We start from the raw sequence: 21,074 nt of genomic DNA, 5'->3' as shown, positions 1-21,074 counted from the left end.
AAAAAATAGATTTTATATACAAAAAACGTTTTCATATTATATATACATAATTATCAATTAGATTTTTATAACCACAAAATTAATAAAAACTAAAAAAAAAAATTCCAAATCAAGTGAATACCATAATCAAACTCGATTTTACACAATCCTACCATTCACCCTAACAAAAATCTATAAATATCATTCAAAAATCATCAAATCTACTTTAAAACCTAACAAATCTAACCTAAAAGAGTGGGATAGGGTTAATACATGATCAGTGACTGAAATTGAGGAGGATTAGGGCGGATTCGCCGGAAATCGTCGAGAAAGGAGGAAACAGCGGAAATCGCGAGAGAGAAGAGAGAGTTCGGCGGAGAGGAAGAGAAAAATGGGGAAGAAGATCTGGTTCGACCTAATAAAATGAGGCTTCCGACGGAAAATGTCTGTCGGAATTTCTTCGGAATGATTAAATATTTCCGTCGGAATTTCCTCGGAAATCATTAATTCAATTTTTGCGAAATATTTGGCGGCTTGGTTTACCCGGTTAAATGAAAATATTCCGAGAAAACAGGGTTTGGTGTTTCAAAACATCGATTTTTTTGCCGTATTTCATTTCTTATACAATTGTAATGCATACCATTGAGAATTCTTTGTATAGATGATCATAAACCATGAAATAACAAAATTTCAAAAATAATTGTAAGTATTCCCTTTATCGTTTATTAAAGTGTATAAGTGTTTCTCTTATGTTGTGTGGTTTTCGTTCATGCAATCGTAAAAGTGTTTGTTATTGGGTAAAACACCAAAGTTTGACTTCATAATCTGGTTAAGACACTTAATGAAGGTTATATACGTGTTATTCAATCCGCAAAACATTGTTTTCGGTTAAAAACCCCTAGTTCCTCGGAATTTCCTCGGAAATTACTCTCGCAAGTCATACAGAATAAAATGAACTTAAATAAGTTTTCGCCAGAATAAAATGAACTAGGGGTTTAAGTTACTCTCGCAAGTCGGAAGGAATGGAATGGCATCTCCATTTTATTTAAGTATATGGCGAAAACTTATTTAAGTTCATTTTATTCTGTATGACTATCAGTATTCAGTAGGACCCGAAGATAGTATCCTATTTTTAGCCACACAGAGTTGACTAAGTAAATGGAGATGCCATTCCTTCCGACTTGCGAGAGCATCTCTATCTCTGCTTCATTTTTTGAATACGGAGTACCCAATTCCATATTTCACACCATAATAAAATTTATTCCAAAAATAGAGTAATTTATTTTTTTTGTTCATCACTTCATTATGAAATGAAAAATAAAGTAGGATTGGAGCAATTTTATTTCATTTTCACTTTTACTCTATTCCGAAAGAAAAAATGGAGTTTTACATTGGAGATGCTCTAAAAACGGATCATTTTTCTTAATTTATTTATTTACGAAAGGTTTAATCAGTTAGCCACACTGTTATTATGTCAACTATATTTGTTTCAGGAGTATTTTTTTTATAAACTATAGTAATGAAGTTAGATTAAATATTTTTTTTGTCATGAAGATTAAGTAATTAATTCTCTGTATACACACATGGACACCACTATTAGGAGTATACGATTTTAACCATAGTTTTTCGGAGTTGTGTTTTGATAGGGTGAAAATCTCCAACGCTTTTTTTAAATACATAAAGCAAATCTACCATATTCTTTTCTCAAAAAAAAATCTACCATATTCTCAGTTAATTTCATATATAATCTTATTTTTAATCAATTCAATTATGTTTTTCTCTTCCCAATTTGAAAATTAGAATTTCAGATCTAAAATTCTAATTTTAGTTTCAATTTTAAAATTAAATTTTAATTATTGGGATAAAACTGATTACAATTGAATACAGTTTTATTTGAAAATTATATTACATATGAGTTTTAAAATCATTACAAAATCATTGTTGTATGTAAGATTTAGAAATTATTGTTGTATGTAAGATTTAGAAATTAGTTTAACCTTTTTTTTAGGTTTTTACACTACCAATCAAGTTAAAGAAAATATCATGAAAACATTTGTGTAAAAAAGAATGAGATAATTAAGAAGAAAATGATGAAAAATGATAGAGAAGTTGTGGAAGAAGAAATATATTACGAGAAATATAAAAACATTCCTTCCAATTCTAATTTAGTCCACATCCAACTTATCTAAACTGATGAAATTTTTTTTTTCGTCATTAATTAACTTCTTCAAAATTTTCATTAATTTTAGTGTCATCAATAAGAGTTGCCGGGACAGGGTCAACCTTTTTAGCCCAATAAATTAAGAGGGAAGGTGGATGTCATGTGGTGAGAGTAATTTACAAACGCTTAATAATAATTTTATGTGTTTACTATTGACGCGGAAAATAATTGTTTTTCGATGATCCTAGATTAATTATTTTTTTGAAGTCATAGTGAATCACCACTAATGACAAAACCTCAATTAAATAATTATAATTAGTTGGTAAAATGTTGACTCGAATCGATATTTGTTCTGGACAATGTCAAAAAATATAAAGCCCGCTTTTGGAAATCTAAAATAAAATCCACTAAAATATTTATATAATTTGCATTTATATTTAAATTAAGCATTAATTTAATAATATGTTGAAAGAAAAATTCTTTTTAGGAATGCTTTTACCAAGAGGATCGGTGACGCCGACTCAAATCCTTAGTTAGCTTATCAATAATGTTTTTAAAACTCTACCGGTGACTGAACTATTCAATTGAATTTAACCGAATTCAAATACAGTTCAATCATATAATAAAATATAATTAAATAAAAATGATTTATTAATTATCTTTGATAAATTTTACAAACATAACTAAACTTAGTTATTAAATTTTTCAATGGAAATAGCTATGAAATAAAATTTAAGTACAAACCAAATTAAAATAAAAAATAAGATATAAATAAAAAATTTAACTTTAAATCTAAAATTAAAATTTTGACTATAAATATTTATCTATGAAAATTCAACATAACATAAATATAAAAGGATTTATTTGTAATAATAAAAATAATTAACAAAAAATTTGATAATAAATTACAAACAAACCTAATTTTTACCATCCACTCCGGATATTTTTTCGGTTTACTGTTGTCTGGTCAAGTTTGGCGTGTTCTCGTCCTATGGTGTTCATAGAGCTGTGTAACTTTAGCCTTAAATTAAATCCAAACTGCAGAGTGATTCATTATGCGTTGGGAAAATTCGTTCGTCAAGTTATCTATGCATATGAGCGTAAGAATAATATTTTTTTTCTTTGGTAAAAGCGTAAGAATAATCTTTCTTTGCCCTAACGTGACATAAAACTTTGCCCCACCAAACTTGGCATATGATACCAGTACTAAACTTACAAAAATTCTTAATAAGATCATTTCCAATATAAAAACTCTATTTTAAAAAAAAGTAATTCTGAGTTGAATTTATTTCAATCATATTCTATTTTTAGAATAAAAAATGGAATAACAAACAAAAAAATAAAATGATTATTCTATTTAAGTAAATTCATGTTTATTCCACTAAAAAGTAGACACTAAAGTGGAGGATCGTTAAGGTAAAAAGAAGGTTTTAATTATGATTCTTTCAAAATGTTTGAGGTGGGTTCTTAGGGCAAGATTAGTCAGATTATCTAACCCATTTTTTTTATATTAAAAAAACTGATGAATATAATTGACAAAAAAAAAGAAAAAAATATATGCAAAGGTTATTCTATTTATAAAGTAAACTCATGTTTATTCCACTAAGAAGTAGACAATAAAGTGGAGGGTCGTTAAGGTAAAAAGAAGGTTTTAATTATGATTCTTTCGAAATGTTTGAGGTGGGTTCTTAGGGCAAGATTAGTCAGACTATCTAACCCATTTTCTCATATTAAAACTGATGAATATAATTGACAAAAAAAAAAGAAAAAAATATGCAAAGGTTGAGAACTGAATCAAGAGACTCAGTCTATTTTTGAGAGACTTCTTGCTTATATCTCGATCCCTCACTGATACCACTTTTATTTATTTAAAATTAAACAATATAGTGTAAGTATATTAGTATTATACAAGACAAGGGACTCTTGAAGGTGAGTTTCTTGTTGATAAAGATGTTCTAAGATCTAGATGATCTTCAACCAACTTTATTTTCATCTGTATGTTTTCCTTTAAAACATGAAACTTTTATTATAGAAATAAATTGGTTCTAATGTATGTCTATATATTAGAGTTCTTCTATTTATAGGAAAAAATATAGAAAATGTTATTTCCATTTAAATATAGAAGTAAAAAGTAGTATTTCTATAGTTTCTACTAAAATAGGAAAACTATATTATAAAATCATACATTTGAACAAAATCATCTCTATAATAAACATTTTTATTTTGGAGAAATGTACATTGTAGATGCTCTTATAGAACATAAAACAATTACAGTGTAAAAATTAGATGATATATATATATATATATATATATATATATATATATATATATTGTGTAGTTTAGAGATATTGGAACAACGGGACAAACTCTTTATGGATTTATAAGAAAATAAAAATAATATTATTTTTACATTAATGTATTTCATTTCTTTTTAACTAGTTGAGCATTTAGAACATGATTGATGAAGAGTTTCTTAGCAGAATATAAGAAACCGTCTCTTAACTTTTAACTAAAAAAACTAAGACCCGACTTTTAAATATCTTATTTAAAAACCGATTCTTAGTTTTTTTAGTTAAAAGTTAAGAAACGGTTTCTTATATTCCCGCTAAGAATTCACTCTAAAAATTTCTCATTAATCATGATCTTAATTAAGTGACATATGTCATGTCAGTTTGTAAAGCTGTCAACATTGGTTTGCCTGCAAGGATTTCTATTTTGCGTATGTTTTCTCTTTCTTATTTTCTTTTGTTTTATTAGTTTAATATTGAGAACATCTCCTAAAATTTTCGATAAAGGTGCTCTAAGAGCATCATTAAACCAAAAACCCACTTTGGGTCTCTTAATAATTTTTAAGTATTAAATGTTATTTAAGATATTTAGCTAAGAGACACTAACATTTTTGTGTTTCAATGGGAGTCTCTTATTTAGAAGTTCTTTAAAAAAAAAATTAAACATTGTTGAATGATCTATAACATGTGTGATAGAAATAATCCGACAAGTATAAAGATTTTTTTTGCCTAGACGATCTATCGGAGGCATTTCAAACAAGGAACTTCATAGAAATAAAATTTCGTTGACAACATAATACTTTATATATCAAAGTTCCCTATATATATCCAACAAAAGAATACGAGACAATGATAAATGTGAGGAAAAGAAGGTACGTACTCGGAAGAGAGTTGGAAGCGTCTTGTATTTGTCTGGATGTCTATCCTGTGATAAAAAAAATGAGAAGCAATTATCACATGTTAGAGCATCTCCAATTTACACCTCTATATTTTTTTCTAAAATAGAGATCTCTATTATAGAGCTGAAAATACTCCAATGTAAGTCTCTATAATAGAGTTCCTCTATTTTAGAGGAAAATATAGAAGAAAGTTACTTGTTGCCTCTATATTTAGATGTAGAAATATCATATCTCTATATTTTTCCCTATAAATAGAGGAACTCTATTATAGAGACATACATTGGAGCATTTTCACCTCTATAATAGAGTTTTTCTATTTTAGAGAAAAATATAGAGATAGAAATAGAGATGGGTTGGAGATGGTCTTAACTGCCCTGTATCCAAACACTCCGCTTCTCCTTCGAATCTCTCCCTCAAGCCACAGTCCATGAACTTAAAAAAACAGAGTACACATTGAAAGAAATAAAGAAGCTGACTTTTACATTAAGACTTTGTACTTGAACAAAAAGGAGAAAGAAAGAAGCTGACTTGGACTTAAACCAACAGCTAGTGCTGGGCATTCGGGTTTTCGGTTCGGGTCGGTTCGGGTCGGTTCGGTTTATTCGGTTTTCGGGTTATTCGGATTGGGATATTTAGGAACCGTTTAGGAACCAGAACCGTACATTTTTCGGATCGGTTCGGTTCGGATAGTGTCGGGTTCGGGTCGGGTTTCTATTTTTTTATAAAACCCGAAATGGAACCGTATTACAAATAATTCGGGTATGGTTCGGGTTTAAAGCCCAAAAAACCGAAAAACCCCCGAAAATCCGATCTAAACCCGGAAAAAACCGAAAACATGTCCGGGTTATTCGGGTAGTTCAGATTTTTGTAGATATTTTTTATTTATAAATTATATTTTATATATATTAAAATTAAAAATAATATTTTTTTAATATATTCAAAATATTCGGGTACCCGTTCGGTTCTCGGTTCGGTCCCGGTTCGGTTTCGGTTTTTCGGATTTAGAAATATAGGAACCGTTCGGGTTTTTGTAATTTTCGGTCCGGTTTCGGTCCCGGTTTTTTCGGTTCGGTTCCAGTTCGGTTTTCGGGTTTCGGATAATATGCCCATGACTACCAACAGCTTCGTCACTTGAATAACAGAAGATAGAAAGGAGATGTGTGTACCTGAAGAAGAAAGAAGCTTGGGAGTAGAAGTCAGGATTGAAAGGAACGGTCTTGAAGCTGCTTTGTATTGTTATTGAGCTTTACTGAGCTTGTGGGTTCGTAGAACAGGATCATTAACAGTCAATCCAGCTGTTTCGTCGTAAACTGAAGTTGCCAAAACATCAGTTAAAAACATCGCATTCCTATAGAACGCTAGACAGATAAGAAACCTGCATCGCAAAAACTTGTATACATCACCAGTCTCATCAGATCGTGATCGTACCTTGCGAACGTAACCATACTTCAGAGCAAAAAAAAAAAAATCCACCTCCTACAAAACGCCGAGATCCAATCAAACAGGCTCCACAGTAACTCAACGTTACAAGCACACTGCCTCATAAAAATCAAAACTTTCCACCTACCCACATTCGAAAAAGGTACAAAATCGAAGTAGGAGAGAGTGGTGGCACACCTGAGAGAGATCAGAGAGGAGAATGGCGGCAGTGATGCCGCTCGAGTAAGCAGTACATGTTTTCAATACACTCCAGGCGATCCATCCCCAGCCCGGACCACTAGCCTCAGCCATGGCTTCGCTGGGATTCTTCTTCTTGCTCATCACATCCTCTTCCTCCTCGATTTCGTCTTCTTCCAGTGAAATCACCGATCTAGCGTAGTCGATGAAAGCTAGAAACGGGTCTTCAACATCTCCCTGGTCGTCGATTTTGATCGGCGAGTCTCCGTTTGAATGCCCCATCAGAGGAGCTCTCAATTGCTGATTTCAAAACCCTAGATTCGCACAAGAGAGTGACTCCATTTTGGAAGAAGCACGAGAAAAGTGAGATGGAGAAGAAGAAACAACAGTGGAGAAAGGAGAGGAGAGAGTTTAGAAGAAACGTCTCTTCTTTCCCTTAATTAAGATACGTCCCTTATGTTAATATGTATTTTTGATTTTGTTTTAAATCAAAATTTACGTAAGTGACTCACTTAGAGCTTGGGATAATGATGCTCTAAGTGCTTGAAATTTAGAAGTTATAGTGAATGTTTCACGCGAGCTCCATGATCGGTCCTGCCGTCCTGGTCATATTCTGATTAATTTTACATTTATAGAAGACATGTCGTTACGGCTAATTGAATAGGCATGGAATGAATTTCTTTCCTTGAAACTTCATTCATACGGTTAAGTTTTCTTTTAATAATGTAAATAGCAGTACGTGGAATTTTCACAGTTTAAAAGCGTTTTGAACTTCGTCTAAGTAATAATAGCAGTTTTACGACAAAATTGAAACTTCTTTCCTTGAACTTCATTCATACTAGTCACCAGATGTGGATTTAAAAGAAGATATTAAAAATCGATGCTCTTAGAAGTTAGAATGTACTTCGGGAATATAGTTGAGGTACTAATATTTCAACTTCAGATGAGAATCGCATGCAAGAACCCAACGTATGAAGTCAAATCCAAAAGTGAGATTAAAGAATCCAATATACTGTATGACTGGTTTGGAGGATAAAATTTAATATTATTCTAATATAATATAATATAAAAGTATTTTATGTGAATAATAAAAGATAAATGGACTGTGGTTTGTTAGAGTTAAATACTCAGGGTTAGTGGTCGGGTGGTAGCATGGCGTTACAGCGTCGCTAAGCGAGCTGAGTTCGAATCCATATCTCTAACGTGTGGTCACTGGTGATTTAACATTCTCTCGCCAGGGAGTGGTTTACCGGGTTTTTTTTTACTCTTCGAAAGATTGATGTTTCATGATTTGAAACCATATTAATAAAATTTAAAATTATTTGTTTTTGTTAGTTTATTTGATTTCCAATAAAGTTCTGCTATTCATATTTTAGATTTTAATTTATGTTTAAGTTTTAGTAAAATGCATTAATTAAATTTAAAACTACAATCTTTTATAAAAATAGTAAATTAAAATTATTTGTTTTTGTTAGTTTATTTGATTTCCAATAAAGTTCTGCTATTCATATTTTAGATTTTAATTTATGTTTAAGTTTTAGTAAAATGCATTAATTAAATTTAAAACTACAATCTTTTATAAAAATAGTACTAAAACATTAATTTTTTTTGTATAACGAAAGAGTACTTGTTTTACTCGATTTTAACGCTAACACCAAGAAAATTAAAAGACCAGATAGTAAATAAATATGCAATTCGTTGGAGCATTCATGGGGACGCGCTTTCTTGGCTCTCTCTAACACGTAAGTGGCATGCCGTTTGAAACGAAGCTATTGAGGAGGTACACAAAGCAACTTTGCTTAGATTTGTTTGTATAACAAAAGCCCTAAAAATACCATTAAAAGTGAAACAAAAACCTAATAATAGGAAAGCCCAATACACAATAAATTTTAAAATGACTTCAAAGGGAAGAGATTTTGTCTTCATCAGCCAGCTATCATCTTGATCCTTCCAGATCTCCTACTTTCAATAGGTAATTAATTGGCTAATTTCCTTTCTCTTGACGATATTTCTCTATTTAAGCAATTGTAAATTCGTTTTTAGAAAAAATAGTCATATCTTTGCTCGATTGAAAAGTATCTCATATATATATACTGGCATACATATAAAAATATTGCTGTCTGAGATTGAGATTTGTGTACTATATGAGAAGATGAAGTTTGGAGAGACATTTACGGAATATCTACGTGGAGAAGAGGAGTGGTTCCTAGAAAAATGTCGTCATGTGGAATATAAGAAACTCAAGAAAGTGCTAAAGAAATGCAAGACAACATGTAACACCACAAGATCTGATGATGAACACATCAACTCATCGGCTACTTTGTCTGACTCATGCCAATGCCAGTCTTGCCCTTGTATGTATAGCTTCTCTCCCTTGTTCCCTCTCTTCTTCACCCATTTACCTTTGTAATCTTAGAGCAATAGTCGAATCCATTGATAATGGGGGGAATGATCTAATACTTAGCAGTGCTCAAGCCTATATATGGCTATACTCCTTTTGATCATTTACATGAGCAGATAGGTCTAGCAAAATATGAAAATAATATATTCCAAAAAAAAGTATGAAAATAATATGATCAATCAAGTTACTCAGTTGGTTTTGAGTTGAAATGCCATGTTAACAAAACTGGTATCATAGAGTACAGTTGACCGCCGCATGGACTATTCCCATTTTATAATATGGCATGTCTTGTATTTCTTCCAATGTTCAAAAACTGTTAGGTTGTAATGTAATTAGGTGATTTATAGAAGATAGCGTCTACTCAGGAGTTTAGGCGCCACCTAAACCAATTTTTTTAAAAAAAATCTTCATAGAAAATCATTCTGTTTATAATTGATTTATCGACTAAGAGTTCATCTAGGTGCCGCATACACCTATTTTTAGAACATTGCTTTCTTTCAGTTAAGCAATTCCACGCTCAAAAAGACCTACTAGTTATGGGTAATCAAAATGTGTGCTTTTATGAAAGTATTTCATATTGTTTACGCGTCGAGTGTTTTTTTTTCTTTATTCAAGATTAGGTGGTTGATGTGAAGGGTGATATGTTACAATGTAGGGTGTGATGAGATGTTCTTTGCGGAGCTGATGAAGGAAGTTTCTGACATAGCAGGATTCTTTAAGTCAAGAGTTAGGCATCTTCTCCATATTCATGTAGCCACTGGGATGCAAAGATACATGATGCGTCTACGCAGATGCTTCGCGGACGAAAAACAAGCTTTAGTCGAAGAGGGCCAAATCTTGATCCAATACATAACAATGAACGCCATTGCCATCCGTAAAATCCTAAAGAAATATGACAAGGTTAGGCTTATTGCAAAGAATGAAAAATGTATTTGAAATAAACACGCAGGATTGTTAAACTGGTTTAAATGTTTTCAGGTGCATGGCTCAGACAATGGTAAGAACTTCAAGTTGAAAATGCGAGCAGAGCGTATAGAGCTCTTGCACTCACCTTGGCTCATAGAACTTGGAGCCTTTTATCTTAACTCTGGGCTGGACAAAGTTGGAAACTTTAAGAACTCTTTTGGCCGAGTCTCATGTGAAAATCTCAACGAAGATCAACCAATGATGAAGCTCACGCTGCCTAACACAACAGAGCTCGAGTTTGATCTAACTTGCGCAATCTGCCTGGTACAAAATGAAAAAAAAAAAACATAAACAAATGTATTTTACATGTTTAAATCATTTTCTCACATGCAGGTGAAGATTAATAGTTTTTTTCTTGTTGATTTTTTGGCAGGAAACGGTATTCAATCCCTACGCCTTAAAATGTGGTCACATATTTTGTAAAGTGTGTGCATGCTCGGCTGCTTCTGTAATGATTTTCCAAGGCGTTAAAGCAGCACCACAATGTTCCAAATGTCCCATATGTAGAGAGGTCTGTTTAGATTCTTGCAACACTAAATATATTTTTTTCTCTCAAGTTTTGTTTCCATTATCTATACTGAGGTGTTGATTGTTACATGTGTTATGCAGGTTGGAGTTTATGCGGAAGCAGTTCACATGATCGAGCTCCACCTTCTGTTAAAGATACGGTGAGACAAATCTCTAATTTAGATGTCACCAAACCAGTATATGTGTCAGTTAAATTTTGAACTTTTGATTATTTTATATATCTACTAGAGAACTAATGCTTTCATTTGTTTTATAGTTACTAGAAGATGAAGTTTTAAACGAATTCTTTGTACTTCAAATTTGTAAAAGCTTAAAGTTTGAATTCATCATAAATGAGTCTTTCAAAATTATTTCTGTTTTTTTCTTTCTTGAGGTGGTATAGATTATTCAAAGTTGCTATACTATAGGCACTCACATTTTCTATCCATGGACGTCAATATATGAAGAATTCTATATAAAAGCTCAGTAAATATGATTTGTGTTCATAATATTTTTGCAGATGCAAAGAGTATTGGAAGGAGAGGGTAATGGGGGAACGGTCTGAGATGGTGAAGCAGTCTAAAATGTTTTGGAACGAACAGACGATTCATATGATCGGTTACTAGTCATTTACTTCTTCAATCATCAAAACTTATTTAAATTAAACAAAAGTGAGGAGAAAAAAAAAATTCTGCCATTCCCGTTCATTATAAATAAAACAGCACTAATTAGGATTTATTTTTCTTTGATAAGACATAAATCAAGTTGTGTTAGAATTTTTTATGTTCTGGATACGTTATGATAATTTATTACTATAGGCTACCAAACAATACGTGGTTTTAAAATAAAAATTTACATTAACTGATGTATTTTAAGACATATTGTATGAAAACATTTGTTTGCTTCGACTGAAAATGAAATTATGAATAGATGAGCGCGTCTAAAAAAAAAAGAACAGATGAAGATCAAAATAAGTAGGGGTGCTAAGTTATTTAAATCTAACCATAACTAGTTATTATTTAACCAAAAACTTAAATAAACATAAATCCATAATGTGACTATTCACACAGTCGCACGTCCTAATTTTATTTTTAATCGTTTTTTCGTTACGCGTAATTTGTCTATTGCTTTTGTTTTCTAATTTTGTTAATTCTGAGCTGAGACTTCTACTCGATTGCAGTGGGCCCTTCTCAGTCATGTGTATTCATTCGGTTGTATGACCAATTTTGGCAAGCAGACGCCCATGCTACCTCCGAGTTGATCATCATCTATCCTCGTCTTTTCATTTTGTTGCCAATTCTATAATCTCTTTTAAGCTCCATACCATCTAAGAGTCAAAAACTTACAAATACATGATATGCAACCTAAGACTATAAAATACATCAATGCAACATAAGACTATATATATATACTTGTCATATTTATGTAATGAGCAAAATCTTCTAGACATTTTTTGAAAAAAGATTTTTTGTGGCTTATGTGTCATCTGTACAATTACTTTCACTAAAAAAGATGATATGACACACCAATAACTATGATATGGTTTATGGCTAATTGTGATTTGGACAATCACATTTACTTTTGATTTATATTTTTAGAATATAGTAATAATTCATATATCATCATTAAAGTAAATATTTTTAAATATAAAATAAATAATAAAAAGATAAAAATATAACAACATTTTAATATTTTTTTAAAAATTTCTATTTCTTATAATCGTACAATTTTTATTACTAAAAAAATCTTCAAAATTTTTGAAATTTTGAAAAATATGTAAATATTTTTTTATCCTAATACCATTAGCTTTCTTTTGATATCTATAAATTTTAGAAATACTATTTACTTTTACTTTTTGATAATTATATAATTTTCTATCAGATTTTTATACAAGTTGATTTAATATACATGATTATTATTTATCTACAAAAGTAATAGTAAAATTTTGATAAAATTAATTTAAAGTGTAAAATTGTGAGAATATTTATAAACATTAATTTATGCTACTTACAAGTTGATTCTGAGAATTTACATCATTAGCATAAACTTTGAATATTTATAGACATTAATTTATACTACTTACAAGTTGATTTTTCTATCAAATTATACATTATTTTGTATAAAATTACTATTTTATAGAAGTTGATTTAATATATTTTAACTAAAATAAATAGATAAAAATCTATCCAAGACTATAATTTTAAATATATACATGTCTATTAGTAAATACAATTTTAAAATAAACTTCAAATTAAAATTTTTACTATAGCATATCATGCAGAAAAACACCCAAGTAAGAATGAAACATAGACAAAACCAATTCATTTCATTTTTTTTTCAATAAGGAAACAAAATACAAGTCTCCAAAAGTTGTTTATAATAGACGGCCATGCTACGACCACTAATTGTTTTTTTTTTTTTTTGTGGAAATGGAAATTATGACCACTAATTATTCATCTTCCTTATTCTCCCATTTCCTCTTCCCCTCCTCCTTTGATCAGCATCAGGTCATGAGATTTTCTCGGAAGCAAAACCATTCCACCAAATTCAAGAAATTCCACAAAATTTATCATCAAGAATTCAGCTTCCGGCGTATAGAAGGAGAAACTGCATGCATAAGCGAGAATATCAACTCTGTTCCCATATTGGTAGGTTGTGTTCATCTCACGTTTCCTTTATTTGCCCTGTGTCGATTTTAAGACACATCAAGAACTCGATGGATGCGTTGATGAGTGGTTTGTGTCGGAGAGAAACGGTGATCGCAAGAAGGTAAGAGAGAGATATAGAAACAACAGAAGGAAAAGCAAAACTAGGGTTTCAATGGGAAACACATGCACGGGTCCAAAACTGAACCCTAATGGGTTCCTTCAATCAGTTAGTGCCGCTGTTTGGCGTAATCAGAAACCAGACGAGAGCCTCGAGAGTAACAAGGACGAGAGCAGCAAGAAAAAGAGCGTTCATGGCGGTGACAACGCTTCCTCCGCCTTGGATCCAGCGACGGTGCCAACTCCTAGCACACCACCTCCCCCCGTGAAAATGGCCAACGAATGTATCAACAACGATGAGAATCCAAAGCCTAAGAAAGAGGCACACATGAAACGAATGGCGAGCGCGGGTCTACAAATAGACTCCGTGCTCGGGAGAAAAACAGAGAATCTCAAGGAGATATATAGCGTGGGGAGGAAGTTAGGTCAAGGGCAATTCGGGACGACGTTTCTTTGCGTGGATAAGAAGACAAACAAAGAACTCGCTTGCAAAACCATCGCCAAGAGGAAACTCACGACCCCTGAGGATATAGAAGACGTGAGAAGAGAGATTCAGATCATGCATCATTTGTCTGGACATCCTAACGTGATTCAGATCGTTGGTGCTTATGAAGACGCGGTAGGTGTTCATGTCGTGATGGAGATTTGTGCAGGTGGAGAGCTGTTCGATAGGATCATACAGAGAGGTCATTACACCGAGAGAAAAGCTGCTGAGCTTGCAAGAACCATCGTTGGTGTTATTGAAGCTTGTCATTCTCTTGGTGTCATGCATCGTGATCTTAAGCCTGAGAACTTCTTGTTTGTTAGTGGAGATGAAGAAGCTGCGCTCAAGACTATAGACTTTGGTCTCTCTGTCTTCTTCAAACCAGGTAAGGGCATCCACGTTGAGGATATCTCAACTAGTCTCTAAGTAATAATATTTTAATAGAAGTCTTTTAAGAACTTGGTGTGGATGGCCTAATTAATGTTGTTGTTTTTTAATTACTTGAAATTGATATGTTTGGATTCTAAATTTAACTTCATGTTCTGGTTTCTTCCCATAACAGGAGAAACATTCAGTGATGTAGTTGGGAGCCCTTACTATGTGGCTCCAGAAGTTTTAAAGAAACATTATAGTCATGAATGTGATGTTTGGAGTGCTGGAGTTATTATATACATCTTACTAAGTGGTGTCCCTCCGTTTTGGGATGGTAATAGAACTGTTTGGTTCATGCTTAAAGGAATGTTCAAATGGTACTATAGACAGTAATTGATTGATTGTTATGTTATGCCAGAAACGGAGCAAGGCATATTTGAGCAGGTTTTAAAAGGTGACCTTGACTTTGTATCAGAACCATGGCCCAGTGTATCAGAAAGCGCAAAAGATTTGGTTCGTCGGATGCTGATAAGAGACCCTAAGAAGCGAATGACAGCTCATGAAGTTCTCTGTTAGTGTTCTTTTTGAATCAGAAAGTGCTGTTAGCACAGAACTACTTGCGAAGATTGTAATATTTGTTGTGTTGCAGGTCATCCTTGGGCTAGAGTGGACGGTGTTGCTCTTGATAAACCTCTTGATTCTGCTGTTCTCAGTCGTTTGAAACAGTTTTCTGCCATGAACAAGCTTAAGAAAATTGCTATCAAGGTAAACAATTATTACAAAAATACTAAGCATTAGTAAACTCACATAAAATCTCTCCCTATAAGGAACAACATATAAATTGACATCAGTTTTTAGGGACCATAGAAAATTTAATAAGAACTTTAATAAAAAAAGTTAAAAATAAATTGAGAATTTATGTCTATATATATTATTTCTTAAGATTTTGAGGGTCCAAAGCTAATGTTGCATATGGCTTTGCCAAGAACCGGCTCTTATTTCACTTATATTACTCACCATTTTAACTTGTCACGACATGCATTTATTCAGGTGATAGCAGAAAGCTTGTCAGAGGAAGAGATAGCAGGGTTGAAGGAAATGTTCAAGATGATAGATACAGACAACAGTGGACACATCACTCTCGAAGAACTCAAGAAGGGCTTGGACAGAGTTGGTGCTAACCTTAAAGATTCAGAAATATTAGGATTAATGCAAGCAGTACGTCCCATTTCTCTTCTTGCCTTTTACTATATGATATACAGAACTACAGAAGCTATAAAATAATATGGAGAGCACATTTTCAGGCGGATATAGATAACAGTGGGACCATAGACTATGGAGAGTTTATAGCAGCGATGGTGCATTTAAACAAAATACAAAAAGAAGACCATTTGTTCACAGCGTTCTCTTATTTTGATAAAGATGGAAGTGGTTATATAACCCGAGAAGAGCTCCAGCAAGGTTGCAAGCAATTTGGCTTAGCGGATGTTCATCTAGACGACATTATAAGCGAAGTTGACAAGGACAATGTAAATAAAAGTTGCTCTTGCATTCAGTAATTACTTAAAAGCACCATTGTTCTTGAAATGATTCCATATGTGTGTGAGCGTGTTGGTTTTTTTTGTCAGGATGGAAGAATAGATTACAGTGAGTTCGTGGAGATGATGCAAGACACTGGATTTGGCAAAATGGGTTTAAGGGTGAGTTGAAGAAACAAAACAAGCACCTCAATTTCCACCATTTTTTTCTAATTAAATTATGTACATTTGATAATTATGCTTGATCATAGAGGTTTCATATTCATTTTCTGTGTTATATTCTTAGTAGGTCAAAGTAAAACTACTCTATAGAATCTTGCATGTAAAATGTTCAGTCTGCTACTATGAAATTACTGTACATATGTTGTAGATTTTTGTTGTTGTTGCATGCTTTTGTCTGACGCAAATAAAATGTGGTATTTTTGATACTACGAGGTAATATACATAAGTATAGGTTTCCAAATTGTTTTCTAATTTATCAAAACTTATTTTACAAATTGAAATGGATAATAACTAACAGACTCGATGTAAGCATTAGCAAAATACCATCCAGCCGTACTTATCAAAACATCAATTCATCAATATCTCCTCTTGTTTCTGACACTGAAAATAATAATATTCTTTAAGAAGATCCCTTCGAAGTAGTAAAAACAGTTATGAAGTAAACAGATATATTGACAATAAAAGAAGTAAACAGATATTTGACGTATTCTATCTTTCTACTTGGAAAAAGTCGCAACACATATATAGGCCACATTGTTAATGAGTGCATCTCTAAAACATCCACACGTGGTACGTGATACACTGCAAGAACTACAGGTGTCAAATACCCAGCTATAGTTTTTCTTCATAACCCACTCACCACTTTCACTTCTTCCCTAATCAACTCTTCTCTTTCTCTTCTTCAATAGTCCAAAACAAAATGGGTTCAGAGACTTTCCTGGAAGTGATTCTGGCGATTCTTCTGCCTCCAGTCGGCGTTTTCCTCCGATATGGTTGTGGGGTAAGCACTAATCTAAATACATCATTAGATTAATTACTTACTTTCTTGTCTCGTAATTTAATTGTTAGATCTCATGAATGCAGGTAGAGTTTTGGATATGTTTGTTGTTGACTTTGTTGGGTTACATCCCTGGGATCATCTATGCTATCTACGTTCTTGTGGGATGATCATCAAATTAATTATCTTCTTGTAAAGTTTCATCTGAGTTAAGCCGTTGCTCTTTCTCATCGCTCTCGCAATAAAAACTTTTCTGGCTAAATAATAAAATAATGTATATTTTTTTGCTTTCTCTTTTGTTTTTTGCTTAATTTTGATAGGTTTGCTTATCCTCTCACTTAGGGTTTGCAAAAATAGCCAGTTGCATTCTCTACTTCACTATACTGTACTTTTGCTATAGAAGCTTAAGAACCACAAATATAGCGGTCATGTGCTTAATGTGTGCTATTGTATTTTCTGTCTCTACGGTGACCCAATTCTTGCGACTTAATTAAGTTACAATTCATCACCAAAATCCTAAGTTCAAAGTACTTGAGAAGTATGGAGAAGGACCAAAGTGAAATCCAAGTATATGCTGTTGGTTTGGTAACGAGTAAACACAAGAGAAAACAAGGAAGATCGTACAAGTAATGAGAGTAAAAGAGGAGAAGAGCCTTGATGTGCCTCCACTGCCCAATGTAATACAACACTGAGAAAATATCATAAGATAAATTAAGATATTCATTACCATTCATCAACAACTTATACCTATGCAGTGAATAAAAAAAAAATTCCAAAGAAAAAAAGCAGCCGACTTATCCAACAAGAAACATTGATTCAATAGTCAAATATAGTCGTTTTTGCCCGTTTCACTTTCGAGTCTTGCGTTGGCCCAAAACGTTAGGGGTTTCTTGTGGATAAAGCGTCCCGAGTTTCGACTTGTGTCTTCTTCTGTTTGCAGAAGCATTTGGTTCTATGTTTTCTTTGTCTCCGTCATTCTCCTGTTGTAATAAAAGTTATAGCGTTTCTTCACGACCACAAGATATACATAAAAGTTTTGTAAACTAGATTTTCTTTGGAAGCATACCGAGTCGAAGAAACCCATCTTTGGCAAGGGTAACCTCAGACCAGAGGATGATGATGTCAAATCCTTCCCTTTATATCCAGAATAAGATGATCGTATGATAGATTTTGATCCCTTATTCCCTTCACACAAAAACAAGAAGATGTTAAATTTTTAAGAACATTGATTTTTCTCCTCTTGAAGAGAACAAAGGAAAAATGGATCATGTTCTCACCAAGTTCACTTGCAACAACTTTCTTCTCGGGTTTAGCTTGACGAGGAGTAAAAGATTCGGAGACTGAAGATGACAATGACGATGAAGGAGGAGTATACGCTTTTGGTTGAGGAATGAGACTCAATCGTTGACTTTTCAGTTTATACCATTTAGTCCTCTTGACAAACAGGAACAGACATGTTAAATTCAGATGAAAGCACACTGAGAAGAAGAAACAAAAAGGTGAGTTTGTTCCTTTTTACCTTGTTACCATCTGGTAACTTGCGTTGGATCTCTTGAGCTCTCGTCTCCTTCACATTACTCGAGGCTCTCAGGTCGTTAAACAGATCAAGCTCAATGCTCGAGACAGAGAATCTGCTTCCTTCAGTTGTTGTAGTCATGGAATCAGCAGAGTTACGAGGCTGTGTGTTACTAATGAAACCATTGTTCAATAGCGACAATTCCTCAGCGTCAAGAACACCTTATCAAATATTAGCCAATGTCAGTTTTCAATATATAAATATGCTAAATACATTTGGTCTGATTGGTTTTGCTAATAAATATATATAGTGTTTGATGATCCAATAGCAAAACTGTACTAATTATTTTTCAAAAAAATGTGATGAACGTTTACAAAAAGAGTGAAGTAACGTTTTGAAAATGTGAGACCTGGCTCGGTTAAAAAAGCATTGTCCCATACAAAACTTGGACGAGTAGCGATGTCAGAAGAAACAAATGGAAGAAGTGTCTTCTTGATGGAGTCCTTCTTCTGATTTACGTCAATCTCATTCTCACCAAGTTTTAAGCTCCCAAACAACTCTTCATGATCCAATACTCCTACAACAAACCAAAAAAAAGTTGCAAAAATCGTTGGCATCGTATAAACTATCGTGTTTCTTGAGGTTCTTGAATTTCACAATTAGTCATTAAGGAGATTGAGAAGAAACCAGGGGTAGTGAAGAAGGCTGAGTCCCATGCCAAGCTTCTCCGATGATTCCATTCACTCTCTTTATCTCTTACTGGCTGCGCAAAATCAACTTTTTCTCTTGCTGTCAATGCAAAGTGAGAGAGAATTTATGAAAAAAGAGATTTTAGATAGGAGATAAACAAATGAGTGTAGTAGTCAATGATGAACCTGCTTCTTGAGAATCCATTATGCTTTTGAGATTCTTGATTTTTTGAAGAACAGAAATTGGAAACTGATAAAAAGTAACAAAGAGGCCTTACCTTAGAAGAGAATTTAAAGGAGCGACAAATTTGAAAATGGTTTTTGCGTGATTTAAGCATTCCATTTACTCTCCAGAAACTTTTTCGAATCAACTGCCTTAAATGTTATTGTTTATGTAGACTGACTTTTTATTAAGAAACATTTGTTAACTTCGGTTGGTGAATAGTCTATATTACGATGAAACAAAGTTCAGTTGTATATGTAAGAAATGTAGATCCAGTAAATCGTTTCTAATCCATAGTTTGATAATGAAAAGTGTATATGGATAGTAGTAAATTTTCATAACACTGGTTACAAAGCCAGAAGAAAAACCATAATAGTTGTAAGTTGTAACAGTCGGTCATGAGATCTTGTCCGTTACCATTCAGATTTTGAAATCCATAAAACGAAGTTAAGAGATGACAGATGATTGTGGATAAACTTTTTCTTCTTTCAAATACTTCTCATATCTTCAACTAGGCCTGGGCATTTCGGGTATCGGTTCGGTTCGGTTCGGGTATTTCGGGTTTTGGGTAGTTCGGATAGGGGCTAAAGGATCCATTTAGTACTTAACTTATTTTCGGTTCGGTTCGGTTCGGATAGTTTTGGGTTCGGTTCGGTTCGGATAGTAAATGTAGGAACCGAAAAATATCCGGAAAAAGTGGATAATTTGGATAAAATATTGGTTATTTAGGATAAAATATCAAATAATTAGGATGATTTAGATAAAAAATTTGGATATTTCGGATTACTTTGGATATTTCGGATAAAACTATCCGGATAGTTTCGGATACTTTCGGGTAGTTTGGATATTTTATAATAATTTAGTTATCCTTAACTATTTTCAGATATTTTTAATAGAATTTTAAATTAAAAATATATATTTAGTGATGTTACATGTATATATAATTAATATTTTTATATATTCGGGTACCCGTTCGGTTCTCGGTTCGGTTCCGGTTCGGTTCGGTTATTTCGGATATAAAAATATAGGAACCGTTCGGGTATTTGAGAGTATTAGTCCGGTTCCGGTTTCGGGTATTTCGGTTCGGTTCCGGTTCGGTTCTTCGGTTCCGGTTATTTTGCCCAGGCCTATCTTCAACTACAACCAACTAAACTGGAAATATACAACCTAACCTTCTCAGATTATCACATAATCGAAATTGACAATAAACCTGAAATATAATCTCTAAATAAAAGTAGTCGACCAGCTCAAATCGAAAGACAACACACTGATCTCTAATATCCCCTGCACACATTTTAAAGAACTCCATGTTAGACAAAACTCTTCTAAAGGAGAGGTGAGAAGATTAAGATAAGGCAATGTGTAGAGGTGTCAAATGGGCGGACCGTCCAATGGTTGCCCATGTCCATATACAAACGGGCTTAATATGGAAAAACCCATTTTTCCCATTGGTTTTTATTGGACAAAATGTGGAAGACCATTAAGAAAATGGTCTTTGTTGGTTTTGGGCTTTATGGACGTGGACTGTCCAATGGTCACAAAACCTAGGGTTTCTAAAATTTAAGTTTTTCCGCTAATATCGTAAAATCAATTTTTTCACTTAAATTTTGATATCAAATTTTCCTGCCAGGACCAGAAAATCGAGTTTTTCCGTCAGAACCGCAAAATT

At 33.0% G+C, this 21,074-nt stretch overlaps 4 protein-coding genes across 5 annotated transcripts in view; 3 read left to right on the top strand and 1 right to left on the bottom strand.

Moving 5' to 3' along the window:
- Positions 1 to 8,827: 8,827 nt before the first annotated feature.
- Positions 8,828 to 11,521, top strand: LOC106331897 (probable E3 ubiquitin-protein ligase BAH1-like). Of its 2 annotated transcripts, XM_013770335.1 has the most exons (7): positions 8,828 to 8,916; positions 9,097 to 9,298; positions 10,001 to 10,245; positions 10,324 to 10,575; positions 10,685 to 10,822; positions 10,921 to 10,979; positions 11,339 to 11,521. In XM_013770335.1, exons 2-7 carry the CDS (start codon positions 9,097 to 9,099, stop codon positions 11,442 to 11,444), a joined length of 1,002 nt encoding a protein of 333 aa, XP_013625789.1. In that variant the 5' UTR covers positions 8,828 to 8,916; the 3' UTR covers positions 11,445 to 11,521. The 2 variants fall into 2 exon arrangements, with proteins under 2 accessions (XP_013625789.1, XP_013625790.1); XM_013770336.1 differs by lacking the exon at positions 8,828 to 8,916 and having other exon boundaries at positions 9,081 to 9,298.
- A 1,796-nt stretch (positions 11,522 to 13,317) lies between these two features.
- On the top strand, positions 13,318 to 16,354 carry LOC106331896 (calcium-dependent protein kinase 20). The gene is made up of 7 exons (XM_013770334.1): positions 13,318 to 14,452; positions 14,630 to 14,773; positions 14,858 to 15,010; positions 15,089 to 15,204; positions 15,490 to 15,657; positions 15,744 to 15,968; positions 16,068 to 16,354. Exons 1-7 carry the CDS (start codon positions 13,639 to 13,641, stop codon positions 16,146 to 16,148), a joined length of 1,701 nt encoding a protein of 566 aa, XP_013625788.1. The 5' UTR covers positions 13,318 to 13,638; the 3' UTR covers positions 16,149 to 16,354.
- A 352-nt stretch (positions 16,355 to 16,706) lies between these two features.
- On the top strand, positions 16,707 to 17,250 carry LOC106333688 (low temperature-induced protein lt101.2). The gene is made up of 2 exons (XM_013772101.1): positions 16,707 to 16,980; positions 17,064 to 17,250. The coding sequence occupies exons 1-2, from the start codon at positions 16,900 to 16,902 to the stop codon at positions 17,145 to 17,147; spliced, it is 165 nt and encodes a 54-aa protein (XP_013627555.1). The 5' UTR covers positions 16,707 to 16,899; the 3' UTR covers positions 17,148 to 17,250.
- Positions 17,251 to 17,627: 377 nt separating this feature from the next.
- Positions 17,628 to 21,074, bottom strand: part of LOC106334460 — a 6,376-nt gene continuing 2,929 nt past the window's right edge. Inside the window, exons 6-13 of the mRNA XM_013772745.1 lie at positions 20,616 to 20,689; positions 19,369 to 19,432; positions 19,181 to 19,282; positions 18,903 to 19,070; positions 18,497 to 18,714; positions 18,255 to 18,411; positions 18,044 to 18,162; positions 17,628 to 17,957 (exon numbers count right to left, since the gene is read on the bottom strand). Of these exons, the coding sequence (XP_013628199.1) occupies positions 17,826 to 17,957; positions 18,044 to 18,162; positions 18,255 to 18,411; positions 18,497 to 18,714; positions 18,903 to 19,070; positions 19,181 to 19,282; positions 19,369 to 19,387 (915 nt within the window). The 5' untranslated portion in view covers positions 19,388 to 19,432; positions 20,616 to 20,689 and the 3' untranslated portion in view covers positions 17,628 to 17,825. The remainder of the gene's footprint in view (positions 17,958 to 18,043; positions 18,163 to 18,254; positions 18,412 to 18,496; positions 18,715 to 18,902; positions 19,071 to 19,180; positions 19,283 to 19,368; positions 19,433 to 20,615; positions 20,690 to 21,074) is intronic.

The sequence above is a fragment of the Brassica oleracea genome, chromosome C3 (assembly GCF_000695525.1).
Source record: "Brassica oleracea var. oleracea cultivar TO1000 chromosome C3, BOL, whole genome shotgun sequence".
In the NCBI taxonomy this organism is placed as follows: domain Eukaryota; kingdom Viridiplantae; phylum Streptophyta; class Magnoliopsida; order Brassicales; family Brassicaceae; genus Brassica; species Brassica oleracea.
Note: the sequence above shows the minus strand (reverse complement) of the source record. Positions and strands in the feature narration are given on the sequence as shown.

What these genes read in the sequence shown, in the direction of transcription:
- LOC106331897 (XM_013770335.1), top strand. Translation starts at nt 9,097, where the DNA reads ATGAAGTTTGGAGAGACATTTACGGAATATCTACGTGGAGAAGAGGAG. An exon ending in CCAATGCCAGTCTTGCCCTT is followed by an intron (nt 9,299 to 10,000) that starts GTATGTATAGCT and finishes GTTACAATGTAG; the next exon opens with GGTGTGATGAGATGTTCTTT. An exon ending in CACCTTCTGTTAAAGATACG is followed by an intron (nt 10,980 to 11,338) that starts GTGAGACAAATC and finishes ATATTTTTGCAG; the next exon opens with ATGCAAAGAGTATTGGAAGG.
- LOC106331896 (XM_013770334.1), top strand. Translation starts at nt 13,639, where the DNA reads ATGGGAAACACATGCACGGGTCCAAAACTGAACCCTAATGGGTTCCTT. An exon ending in CTCTGTCTTCTTCAAACCAG is followed by an intron (nt 14,453 to 14,629) that starts GTAAGGGCATCC and finishes TTCCCATAACAG; the next exon opens with GAGAAACATTCAGTGATGTA. An exon ending in GACAGCTCATGAAGTTCTCT is followed by an intron (nt 15,011 to 15,088) that starts GTTAGTGTTCTT and finishes GTTGTGTTGCAG; the next exon opens with GTCATCCTTGGGCTAGAGTG.
- LOC106333688 (XM_013772101.1), top strand. Translation starts at nt 16,900, where the DNA reads ATGGGTTCAGAGACTTTCCTGGAAGTGATTCTGGCGATTCTTCTGCCT. An exon ending in TCCTCCGATATGGTTGTGGG is followed by an intron (nt 16,981 to 17,063) that starts GTAAGCACTAAT and finishes TCATGAATGCAG; the next exon opens with GTAGAGTTTTGGATATGTTT.